This window comes from Hevea brasiliensis, chromosome 15 (assembly GCF_030052815.1).
Source record: "Hevea brasiliensis isolate MT/VB/25A 57/8 chromosome 15, ASM3005281v1, whole genome shotgun sequence".
Taxonomy (NCBI): domain Eukaryota; kingdom Viridiplantae; phylum Streptophyta; class Magnoliopsida; order Malpighiales; family Euphorbiaceae; genus Hevea; species Hevea brasiliensis.
The window spans coordinates 68,268,991-68,282,205 of NC_079507.1; the positions used below are offsets into that span (position 1 = coordinate 68,268,991).

General features: G+C 30.2%; 1 protein-coding gene across 1 annotated transcript; it reads right to left on the minus strand.

The window, feature by feature from the left end:
• Positions 1-2,265: 2,265 nt before the first annotated feature.
• Positions 2,266-6,821, minus strand: LOC110633645 (zinc finger CCCH domain-containing protein 18). Its single transcript, XM_021782338.2, has 8 exons — positions 6,455-6,821; positions 4,595-5,526; positions 4,336-4,503; positions 4,074-4,253; positions 3,669-3,745; positions 3,269-3,442; positions 3,064-3,181; positions 2,266-2,922 (listed from the first exon to the last, which is right to left on the minus strand). The coding sequence occupies exons 2-8, from the start codon at positions 5,515-5,517 to the stop codon at positions 2,853-2,855; spliced, it is 1,710 nt and encodes a 569-aa protein (XP_021638030.2). The 5' UTR covers positions 5,518-5,526; positions 6,455-6,821; the 3' UTR covers positions 2,266-2,852.
• Positions 6,822-13,215: the final 6,394 nt, after the last annotated feature.

A 13,215-nucleotide genomic window follows, 5' to 3' on the forward strand; every position in this document is an offset into this window, starting at 1 on the left:
AATGTTAAGGTAGTATTATAAATAATAGTGATAATTAAAAGATAAATAAAAAATTAAATAATTATTAAGATTTATAAAATAATATAATTTTTAAATATTGTATTTAATTATAAAATATTTTAATTTTAAAAAATTAAAGTTTAAAGAATCATAAATATTAAGGTAATATTATAAATAATAATAATAATTAAAAAAAATATAATAATAAATAATAATTAATATAAATAAAAATATTTATTAAGAGTAATACATGATAAATTTTTTATAAAAAATATATTTTAGAAACACCTCATCACTCTATATATATATATATATATATATTACTTCTATCCGCTGGCCAATGTGCTCCGTGGAGAGATGGCAAGATGATGAGGTCATTTTCAAACTGTATTTTTTACTTTTTTTTTTTTTTTTAACAATAAACTGTATTTTTGACCTAGTCATGGATTTCTTGTCCTTTAAAATTGACATGGGTTAGTAATAATCATAACCTTTTCACCTCCGGCTTTTTTACAAGTTTTTGTGTGTTTGCGATTGGATTTTCTTGCCTTTTTTTTTTTTTCTCTCTCCTTGGATCCCAAAACGAGGAGGAAAAGGGTAAAAAGTAGATTAAAAGGCTACCTCAATTTGGGGTCAGGAGAGTGGTTGGAAAGACTGAGCTCGTTTCTCTCCTCTATCTTCTGGGCTGCCAACTTTCAATCACTTGACGTTCCACCAACTAAAAGATGGTTGATTTTTTTTCTTTTAAAGACTTGAGGTTGTCTATGCATCAATCTTCTAGGCAACCAAAAGCTTTATCCGCCAACTAAAAGATGATTGATTTTTTTTTTTTTCTTTTCTTTTAAAGACTTGAGGTTGTCAATACATTGGTAGGGAATTTTTTTTTTTCTCCTACAGATTATGCAATTGGTTGGCAGGTCATGCTCGGCCCTCTCGCTGAGAGGACAATATTTCCCGAAAATTGCGGGCATAAAAATGCTGCTAACAGTGATTCAATCAAGTATGGCACAGCTAAGGCTTATATTATAGATGGACCCACCCATAGGTGATGTCAATTTCAGAAATTATATTTAGTTCACCAGATAGAGATGATGAATGGGACATGATTGAAAAATGCAGGTTGTCTTGCTCTTGCGTTGTAGAATTGCTTGTCTCTTCGTTTTCTGAATTGTGGGTTTTGAGACTACTTTAAACATAGATATTTTCGTAGTCCTCCACATATTATACTGCAAACCCTTATCTTATGGGATGCCACTTGTAAAGAATAAGCAAGTTGTCTAACTATGCCTTTGTCAATGTGGTCCCCCGATGGTATCATTTATTGTGTTGCCGGTTATATGCTGTAGTTTTGGCTTTACTTGTGCCCTGACATTTATATTGTATCTTTAGAATAATTTGCAGAGATGAAAGGCTTTCTAAGATTTGCAAGGATGATTAGCTTAAATATATCACTGATCCCCCCCAATCATAGATAATTAAGTGCATTTGTTCTTTTTAGTGCCTTGCCTAAGTTGAGTTGTGAGTTGAACAATGCATCACTTAGCATAGAATATGATGCTCCCTAAATTTGTTTCGTGGAGGAAGGAGTTAACTTGGTCATAAAGAATTGGCCAAATTTTCAGTTTCTTGCCCCCAATGAAACAATTTTGAACAAGAGAACAAAGGGTGTGCTTTGTATTCTGAACTATATACCATTAATTTTGAAAGACGAAAGTTTCAATGCCACTGTTTGCTCTCATCTTAGCATCGTCACATGAAAGATGTGACTATTGCATATCTCTTTTCTCCAGTCTCCGAACATGACAAAGTAATAAATGACACTCGACTTTAAGGTAAGGCTGTGAGTGGTTAACTGGTTACCATGAATGATATGGATGTCCTGAACAAGTAATAAATCCTACTTGGTGATACATCCACCACAACTTTGGCTGTAGTCAACCTTCCATTTTCCATGTATTAAACCAATTTGAAAAGGTTTTTCTATGATACCCCGTGAGTGTTCTTTCTTTTCTTTTCTTGAAGGACAAGTTGTCAAGATTCGCACCCTCCATATCCTACCTTGTGCTCTGTGCTCTTTTACCATGAACAGACCTTATTTTTTTCATCAAAACCATGGTGACTGATTATACTCTGAGGACAGTATAGAATAACCAATTTTGAAACTACTAATCTATCTTGATAAAATCCATCATGTGTCATCATGGCTATAAAGGTAATTAAAGCTTTAAGAAAATGAGGGGCAAAAAATCAATAGAGAGAGAGAGGTTAAATAAAAAATCAACTCCAACAGGCAAGCAACTATTGAGAATTGAGGATAATCATTCTTTGTGCCTAAGCCAAAAGAAAGGCAAAAGCATGCCCACTGTGTAAACAGAAAATGGCAAAACTATAAACAACTTTTGCTAAACTGGTATAGGGCAACTTCTAATCCTTCTGTTGAAGTCATTTTCATCTATCAGTGAGTGTTGCAGAGGTTTTAAACATTAACTTCTCCAAACACTGCATATGTTCTAATTCCTTTTGTTCCGCTAAAAACTAATTACATCTTCGCTACTTAATATTCAAACCTTCTTGCCTTGTTTGTTTCTCTAACATTAGAAAAACTGTAGCCTTCTTACATGTATTTCTGTGTATCATATTCTGCTTTGCTACTTCCTTTGCCCCGTGTAGGAGGGAGATGCTTCTTGTTTCTTCATTAGCTGTTCTGAACTTGCTGTAAACCTTGGTGAACAAGTTAAAGGGAAAATGGAAGGAAAAACGCAAAAAAAAAAGAGGTGCTGCTGTGTATCAAACCAAAGATGTTGCTGTTGCCTTTGTTACTCTGAACTCTATAATTCTTCTGTGTGCTGAACCTATATGACTGTAGAAATGCTGCTAGCTATTGGAGACGCAAATGGGCTCTCTGGTAAGTTCAGTCCTTGGCTACACAGCAGAGGTAAAGATAAATTATAATGAGTTGAAAAGGGACAGCATCTAAAGACCAAAAGCTCTAAAAGGCTAGAATGGAAGTTCTGCATAATCATGAACTCAAGAGCTCAACATTTAACAGAAGATGAATTTTACCTGTCCGGGTCCATGTAATTGGTCTCTGTATGCCTGAATGTGTCATCACTTACTGAGCCAATGTTCAGAACGTCAATTAGATGACTAAGACGTTCAGTGGATGGCAAATTGAAATTATCTGCAAGAGCAATGGATGAGAAAACAGGAATAAGAACACAACAGTACACAGACAGTGCAAAGGAAAATGAAAGCGGAACTCACTGACCTTCTGAGACTTTAAGCCCCTCCATCGAGTAGCCAAAATAAGACTGATTAGACATTGGCTTCTGAGCTGTTCGCAGTTCTGCAAATCGCCTCCTCTGAATTTCAAGAGCCTGCTCCTGTTGCTCTTCCATAAGCTGCTTTCTCAGCAACCTTGAGGTCTCATATCCTCTTCGCACTAAAAGCAAAATATACAATTAGATGATGCAAAAAAATTAATAACAATAAAAAGGGCCACTGTGGACTATTGTGTGTGCATTTGCAGTATATTAAAGAATTCAAAGGATTTACCAACATAAAATTTGTATTTTTTGGTTTCTTCATAATTATCAAAATGTTTTCTGCATTAATATTTCATAATTTTATCTTTTCATTCATGGAAATTATTGAAAGACCTAACTCACTTGGATAAAACTCAGAATCTGTATCTACGTATTGAGAAGAGAAATAGAATGGAGGCTCAATTCTCTCCTGATACTTCCTGCACCAAAATTTCAGCTGTGAGAAAGAAACAAAATTGCAAGTTCTTTTTAAGAATTTCAAATCCAACTTCATATTCCCCCCCCAAAAAAAAAGCACCAAGTAATTGCTGTAGTTAGTTCTAAAGTTCTACCACTAAAACTCAAACGCACAAGGTTCCACCATTAAAATACAATGTAGTTATCTGATATGATGCTTTGGACACTGAGTTATATTGACATGAAAGGCTATGCTTTAAAAACCATTAAATGGAATATAATAATTCCTGAGAATTGCAATGTCACAAAGAGATTTGGTTTTAGCATTTCAAATTTTGCAGATAATTTTACCTATCAGTAAGCTTTGATTTTTCCCTATAAGGTTTCACAAGAACTCGAGCACCACAAACAAAATGAGGATTTCCTTTTGCCAAAATCATCTTCACAGTATCTGCACTTTCAAATGTTACGAAACCAAACATCCTTTTCTGTTGGCAGGGGATCCTTACATCCTCAACTGATCCAAAGGTGCTGCAAATAAAACCAAAACACAATAAGAAACAAATGCACAATGAAAAGATAGATGCCAAGAGTACCTTGACTAGACAATTACTTGAAGTAGTTGGAGACATCATCTTCTGTAAAAGTGCTCTCAGCGGGGAAGGTTAGATATATCTGCCGTGATCCACTAACAATTGGACCAGGGTCATTTCTGTCCCCCCGATTATCCATGTATTTTGGAGCATCTTCCACCAAAATTACTGCATGCTGACCATGAGGTCTGCAACTCAAGTCAAGAAAACGTACAAGATAAATACTTGCATATAAAAAGATCATTGAGTGGGAACTCTAAAGAAGCTCATAATTTGCACCTGTCGATCAGCTGAATACTGTTTTTCAGCCTAATAAGAAGCTTAGTCAAGCTATAACCAGCTTTCCCATGTCTCTGGCTCTCTGTTAGGTACCCTTCTGCTTGAAGAACTTTTCCATATTTCTCATAATATATCATTGGCAAAGAAGCAATTGAAACAGGATTTCCTTTTCTTGATTTCAAGATCTCAATGATTTCCAACTCCAACTTCTCAAGTGACCCTGGTGAGAAAAGCTGATCTTCATTGTTAGCATCAAATGTTCGAGGAAAGCTCTCCGAGACTTGTCCATGATAGTACCTACAATTACTTCCATGCTTACAAAAACCCTTGTTGAAATAGTGACAAGTCTTAACTGGGATTTCATTTAAGCTTGAATACCGCCGACCCGCCCTTGCACTTAAACTACCCAGTGCAGCATCCGAGGAGAAATAATCACTTGGAAATACCATATTTCCCAAGTTGACAGGCTCTATTTGATCCTCCAAACTCAAGAAATGGTTTTGGTTTTGGAGCTCAGACACAGAATCCAGGTAACCCATAGACGCAAAATCTAAATTATGCTTAGCCGCAACCTGAGATTCCCAATAGGAAGAAGGGGCTCGGAAGGATGTTGCTGGGGACAAAAAAGACCGAGATGAAACAGGGGAGAAAGGAGTGAACTGTGAAGGAAGATCTGAAACAGGTGGTGAATTCATGGATGGCGAGACTGGAGATGTTGCTGATTTGAGGGCTAATTGATTAAGTTCAGTTTTAGCCTTATAAATCACTTCTTGAATAGCCACATCAGGACTCATAGCCAGATTAATCATTTCTTGGTCACCACCATCTTGTAAAAGAAGATAACCGATAATCTTAGTAACATTCTCTGGTTCCAGTTTCTTAATTCTATTGAACACAATCCTCGTATGCTCTGAAAAGTCCATCTTGCATCACTGCAAATGGCAGGAAGAAAAATAAAAAAAAAAATTAAAAAAAAAAACACTTCTAGACCAATTAAAAAAATAAAAAAAAAAAGTCTTCTTCACAATCATTGTATCTAACACTAGAAGATAAACCAAGTGCCAAAAGAATTTTCATTCCTCAATATTTAAGCACAAGAAGAAGAAGAAGAAGAGGGAGAAAGATAAAGTCCAAAAAGTACAGAATCCAAGCCGCCATAACAAGTTGCAGATCTAGTAAAACCCACAAAATAACTCAAACAAAAGGGAGAAAATTTTTGTCTCATGAACCATAAAAGGAAATCCATTTAACGAAAGGAAGTCACTGCAACCAGAACATTCAGAACCAGAAATTAGCCTTTTTGACCTAAATTTGGAACTATAATATTAAATAACAATAATAAAAAATGCATGCTTTAAAGGAAAGGGAAAAGCATAGGAAAAAAAAACCTTTGTATACTGCATAGAGAAGTAATAAGAACATAAGAGACAACATAGTGACAGAGAAACACAAGCAGAACACGAAGAGGAAAGAGTAAAAACCCAGAAGATGAAAATTTTTTTTTTCCTGTTGTAACATCTGTTTTCAAACTCCACAACCATAATTTTTTTCTCATGCTTGAAATAATCCATTAGCAGAAAATAATTTATCATGGGAGAAATCCACATGAAGAAAATAACTTTGCAGAGAAAATATCAAGACAAACTCCAAGAACTGACACCAAAAAGGAAGAACGCTGGGAAAAAAAAAAAGAATTAATTCATGGGTGGAAATCCACAGGTAGAAAACAGCTTTACATAGAAAATTTCAACAAGAACTCCACAGCGAAACCAAAACCATGTTTTATGCAAAAACTCGTGATAAATTTTTGTGCAAGCAAAAGAGACAAAGGGCAACATAAACAATGGAAATCCAACATACCAACAAAACCTTTCAATCTCAGTTTGAAGCAAATCTGTCTCAGAAGAACCAAGAAAGATCCTTAAACATCCCGTCTCTATACCCTCTTCTCCTCCTCCTCTGACTATCTCTATTATTGCTCTCTCTCTCTCTCTCTCTCTCTCTCTCTCTCTCAATCCCTTGATCTCAAGAAGCAAATTGACAGAAATGATATGCTTTATACTTCAAAACACTTCACAGCCACAAAACTGTTCAGTTTGATATGCAAAGCACAGTTAATTATGGTATATAAAGGAAGTCACTTATTTGTGATTACAAGAAAAATATTTTTAAAGATCAATCATTAAAAATAGTTGCCAGTCACTATAGCACTAAACTTTTCTTTTTCCCCCCCCCTTTGCGTTAAATTTCATAAAATCATCAATTTCTACTCTAGATTTTATAAGCCACAGAGTAAAAGGGCTGTATGTTTCCCTTCATTTTCGAGCTTGATTAAAACAGTTTCGGCCCACTTAAATTACATAAATGACCTCATATACAGAGCAAGAATTAGTTTATTTATTCGGAGATACCAATGTGTAAAATTAGAGTTTCCCGTACAAATGTCGGCAAAATGCATCTCCTGAGTGGCACAAAAGTGGATTTTATTTTGTCTTTTTAAAGGAGCTAAAATCTTCCTTAAATATGCAGTGTTGCATCACTCAGGACTTGTTTGATGTTGTTATTAAAATTATTTTTTAAATATATTAATTAAAAATATTAAAAAGTAATTAAAAATTAAATTTAATAAATTTTAATAATAAAATATTAAAATAATATTTTTATTTAAAAAAATAATTTTAATTTTCTAAATGTAATGCCGAAGCAGTACTTAGATACTCCCTGCGCAGTCCACCATTCTCAATGAGGGCATGCATAAGAAGGACGTATGCCCTCTGGTATATGCAAAAATCTTGTACTTTTTAATTCATGCAAATTAAATATTATTCATAATAAAAATTAAGAAATTTTGTTTTCAACGTTAGGTTGCCACAAGCCTCATCATCATTATTGTTAAAATGTCAATATCTAATATTTAATTATTAAATTAATAAGAATTTTAAAATAATAATTTATGATTTCTTATAAATATCCAATTATTGAATTATCAAATATATATATATTTTTTTCAAATGAAACATAGTAAATATTAGAAAGATGGAGTGTGGCAATGGTGATGAGGGCAAGGATGGAATATAAGAATGAAGATGAAGGTGGTGACCTATTCTAGTGGAGAGATAAGTGGAGTTTACCAGTCAATAATAATAATAATTAGAGGAAAATAAATTTAGTTAATAGAAGATTATAGTGAGAATCGGGCTTTCTGTTTTATTTAAGATTATCTCCACTTCTCTTGTTTAGGGTTTTGACTTCACCACCAGATTAAAGAAACATCTCTCTATTATACTTCATGCCAAAATAAATATGTATTGATTTTACTTCAAAAATAAATAATTAAAATTAATTAATGAATAATATATATACATTCATCCATTCAATTTGAAGATGATTACGACGTCGTTTTCATGCCAACTACCCATTTCTTTCATTATTTTTCTCAATCCTTAATATATACAACTCTATAAGTGGCTCCTAACTTAAAATTAAATGTTAATAATGTATAGCAATAATAATAATAATAATAATAATAAATTATGAAATTAATATTTCATTGATTGATATTGATTTTATAATACAATAATAATGGGTACTTAATTAATTTATGATAATTAAATCTCATCATACATTTATTATAAAATAGATATCTTTGTTTTTCTTTTCTCCAAAAAATTAATGTATAATAAGAAAAATGACAAAAAGAAATCAGGTTTGTATATATTGTATGGAATTGGTTGGTATGTCATTATCTTCATCATCTGCAGGTACTCAAAATGATGATGGCAGGCAGCCATCATCCATTACAATTGATTTTTTTTGTTTCATCTTATAAACTATAAATTATAAATGTAATTTAATATAATATATAAATTTTGACATATGATATTATTTTATTACAATAATAAAATGAAAAAAAAGAATGATATATAGTCTTTACATGTAAAATTATTTTTAAATAAATTATTTTTTGTTACTTTATATAATATAAAAATTAATTAAATTTATTGTCAATAATTAAGTGAAATGAAAATTAAAAAAAAAATATATACTAATTAGTCACTTGTTGGAGTGATTCAAAAGTCTAAGTGGGCCAACAACCAAATAAAAATTAAATATTCAATTATATATTGAAAGATATAACTTCCAATCATAAAATAGGAAATAATTTTCTCAAATTTGAAGAGATAAAACAATGCTCATTATGAAATTGATCAATAACATCATAAAAGCTCATAGGAGTGTATTTTTATTTGGTGAAGTTGACGAGCGTACTCATGAAAAAAATGATTTTTACACGAAAAATAAAAAGAATTTGGAGTAATTCATTATTGCTGAGATAATGATTTATTTTTTTCACATTCACTGTGTAATATATACAATTATTGATAGACAAAATAATTATGGTATGTAATTTCGTGTATTAACTAGGCCTTATGTTTGTCCAGTGAGGATATATATTTTTTACTAATTTACCGTTTATTCTTATGAATATAACTCTTAGTAAATTTATCGAAAACGAAAATAATTTATTTAATATTATAAATGATTGGCTATAAAGGGATTGTTCTTATGATCGAAAAAATAATCAAATAATCTGTATCATGTTTTTTTTATTCTAAATTAATAAAATAATAAAAAATATTATATAGGAAAATATTTTCTCCAAAATAAACATAGCCTTAATTTTAATTATAATTTTATTAAATTTAATATTTATTAAGGTCATGTTTGATAATATTAGTTGTTCTAATAGTTGTTCTAATAGTTGTTAGCTGTTTTTGTAGCTGTCAGCTATTTTACTAGTCGTTAGTTGTTAGATATTAGCTGTTAGTGATTAGCTGTTTATATAGTTGTTAAAGTATAAATGTTTAGTAAAAATAATTATTAGATTAACTGCTAAATATAAAAATAGTGATAAAATCTTATTAAACTTAATCAAAATGTTATCTCAACCTCTAAAAATTATGAGAGATAACTTTTTATGAACTACTCCCTTAATTTTTAAAAGCTAATGTAAATATTATGTCACTGAATAATATAAATAAGAGAAGTAGTATTTTGACTATGATCATAATACTAAACGTTACCTTAAAAGTTATTATCGAAAAGAGTCTACATTTATTTATTATTTATTTGAAAAAAAAAAATATATATATATATATATATTAGCTCGAAACTTAGAATAAAAATTTTAAATTGATTTAAAAGAAGTTATGATGAATTTAATTTTAATGTAATTCTAATTTTAAATTAATTAGACTTTGGCCACGTTTATATAGTGGCACCTATATATTTGTTGGTTTTAACACAATAATTGGTTATATTTATAAGTTTATTTCATGGGTGCCATTCTGGATTGTGCACACAATATGTCCAAATAAGTCATTTTCAAAGACCAGGATTTATTAAATTGTCTTTGCTTTAATTCATGCAATCATCACAAATGAATCATTTAGCCGTCTAAAATTGTTGCTGTCTGCCTTCCTCCATATGTAAACGCTTATTTAATTGAATATATAAATAACAAAAAAAATGATAATTATATAATTTGGTAAATAATTTAATAAATCCTTTAAAGAGGGGGGGCCAAAAAGTCTATCAAACTGTTTATTAATTCAACGCTGTGAGAGTGCCATTGACAAGGGAACTAATTGAACTTGAAAATTTTACTGTATGCTATGACCAGAGAGAAGTAGAGAAATTTTTCATGCAAACTCATTAAATAATAAAAGCCAACTACTTTGCAATCTAAGCAAGACTTTGAATTATAAAATCCAATTCGCTCGCCTTCTTTGCTTAACTGCTTCACGTGTTTTCACCTAATCATTGCTCCGTGTAATGTTGAAAATAAACCCCAATCAGTCGTGAGAGGAAAATGCTGAAAACATAATTAATTAATTAAATTAATGGAAAAGGCCACCCGCACATGATCTTATCCCATATGTTCTATTGAGTAGAAAAAAAAAATTTATATAAATAAAATTATATTTATTATCATTGTTGAATTATTTTGACTTAAAACCTAAAAAAACAATCATGTGTGTACAAAATCTCCATAACTTTGTGCTATATAAACGATAATAAAGTTGACATATATCCAGAAAATAGATTTCATGGTCTTGTGAAGATGAAACAGTATAGGATGCTGACATGGAGCAGCTTCATTGGATACTGGGAATTCCGGATGGCAATTGTATTGGTGGGTCACTTTGTTCGGTCCTGTGTGATATGATGTTTATATGGTAACAGGATTAGGAAGGTGATGTTTTGGGATGAACCATACAAATCATTACAAGTGTACAAGTGTACAAGTGTTTGTTTTTTTTTTTTTTAATTGTAATATTTTGTATTATTAAGATTGAAATGGCAAATTAAACTTCATATAAAGGCCTTTGAGACCCAAATTCAAATCATTACATAGAACTCAAACCCAGCAAATTAAAATCAACCCTAACAGTTGGAAGACACAATCTGCCTAACCTTCTTGCAACGCTGCCTGCCTACTTGATCCAAAGCTAAGCTGGTGACAGTGAAAGGGAAGAAATAACCACTCTAACAACAAACTTCAAGATTACAAAGCTCCTTCTACCGCTACCCCAGCCAACCGTTGGATCACAAAGCCTTACAAACATCGCCTTGCCATCTTCAACGCCAGTCATAGGAGGAGATGAAGGGCGGAGCTCATGGCATCTCACTCTTTTATATCCTATGGTAGGGTGACAGCCTTAAGAAGAATGCTGACCCAAGAGTTGCCCATCAACCCAAACAACTAAGCTGCCTCCAGAATACCACACCCTACTGATGAACAAATAAGCACATGCAGGAACAAACCCATCACCAGATCTTCAAAAGATGTCCGCTCCATGACCAATAGACCTGCAAATATATCCAAACTAGGCACAACCCAAAAAACTCATATACACTCAAACCCAACTGTGGGAGGGCCATCCCACATGCCAGGCGAGAGAAGCAAAATAAGGATGAGATCTTTCCTGCCTGAAGGCAAGGGAAGCCGAAGGAAAACAATTCGACTAACCCGAGAAAGAACGATAACTGAAACTGACCTTTGAGACAAATTAACTAAGAGAGAGAAAGCTACCTCCCTACAACATTTGTATTGTATAAAAACATTATTAGTACATAAATTTGATTCTCAATAATATCCTTTTTTTTATGATTGGAGGTTCCTATTATATGTATTAATTATATATTAGCCAGTTTGTTTGTTACTTTTATATGTTCCTTTCAAATTAAATAAGATTTATTAAAATAAAACTTTTATAATTATTTTATTGAAATTTTTTTTATTTAAAAGAGAGTGAAGATTTTACAAAGAAAAAAAGTGGTAAATTATTTCAAATATAAATTTATAATTTTTAAATTTTTTAAAAAATCTGATTACCTTATAAAATCTCTTTTCAAACAGAGTGAAACAGGTTTTGTAAGTTAACATCTGGCCTAGAAGCCCATTAATTCAGGCCCCAATTTAAGTGTTCTTGTTTTTTTTTTTTTTTTTTTTACTTCGTTGATTGAGTTGGAATTCTTTTAATTCAAATTATTTTTTTTATTTATATTTTTACTAAATTATTTGCAACTGAATTTATAAATTTCTCTATATAAAATAAGTATTTAATAATTAAATTATTATTAATTTTTTCAAAGATAATTATTAATTCTTTTTTTTTATCGAAGATAATTATTAATTCAATGACAAAGTAGTATAACAAATGCATTAATATAATATTCTACATTATAAACAATATTTAATTATTGGCAAAATATTTAATTGATGACAAAGTAATATAACCAATATAAAGGGTGCTATAGTTTGGATAGAATAAGGTCCACGAAAAAGATTCTATCAATTTTAATTTATATCATAAAAAATTTTAAGTATAATTTAAGTCATTAAAATTCTTATATTTTGCCGTCATAAGTTTATAGATTAACTTATAATTAAATTTTAATAATTGTTTCTCAACTTAGATAGATGTATTATAATTATTCATCAATTTTAATTTTCATTACAAAAATTTATAAATTTGAATTATATATACATATATTAAAATGTTCAAAATAAATAACAAATAAAAATCATGTTTTCAAAAATAGCATAATATGTATATATATAAATATATAATTATTTATTTGTTTAAGTTATTTATTAAAAATTATAAAATTATTATTATTATTTTTAAAAATATATTTTTTACTTATACTACTTTTTAATTCAATTTTAGATTAATGTATAAAAAATTTATATCTAATTTATCTTAATTTTATTGATTTTATTTTAGTGTAGAAAAAATCTAACAATATATATTATATGATTTCATTTTAATGAAATCTAAACTATAAATAAGTATGAATGATTTTTTTTTTAATATATAGGTTGATTTATATATAGTTTTTTTTTTTTATCCTTCCTTATATTATATTTTAATATAAGAAAAAAAGTTTATTCAATCTTAAAATATTATTAAGCAAATTTTGTATGAAAATTTATTTATATTATATTAAAGTATGGAGATTTTGTGATGTAATTTAAAGTTAAAAGATTTTTGTGGTACATTTATTTAAATTTATTTAATTATAAGTTAATCTAATATTAGGTTACAAAAATT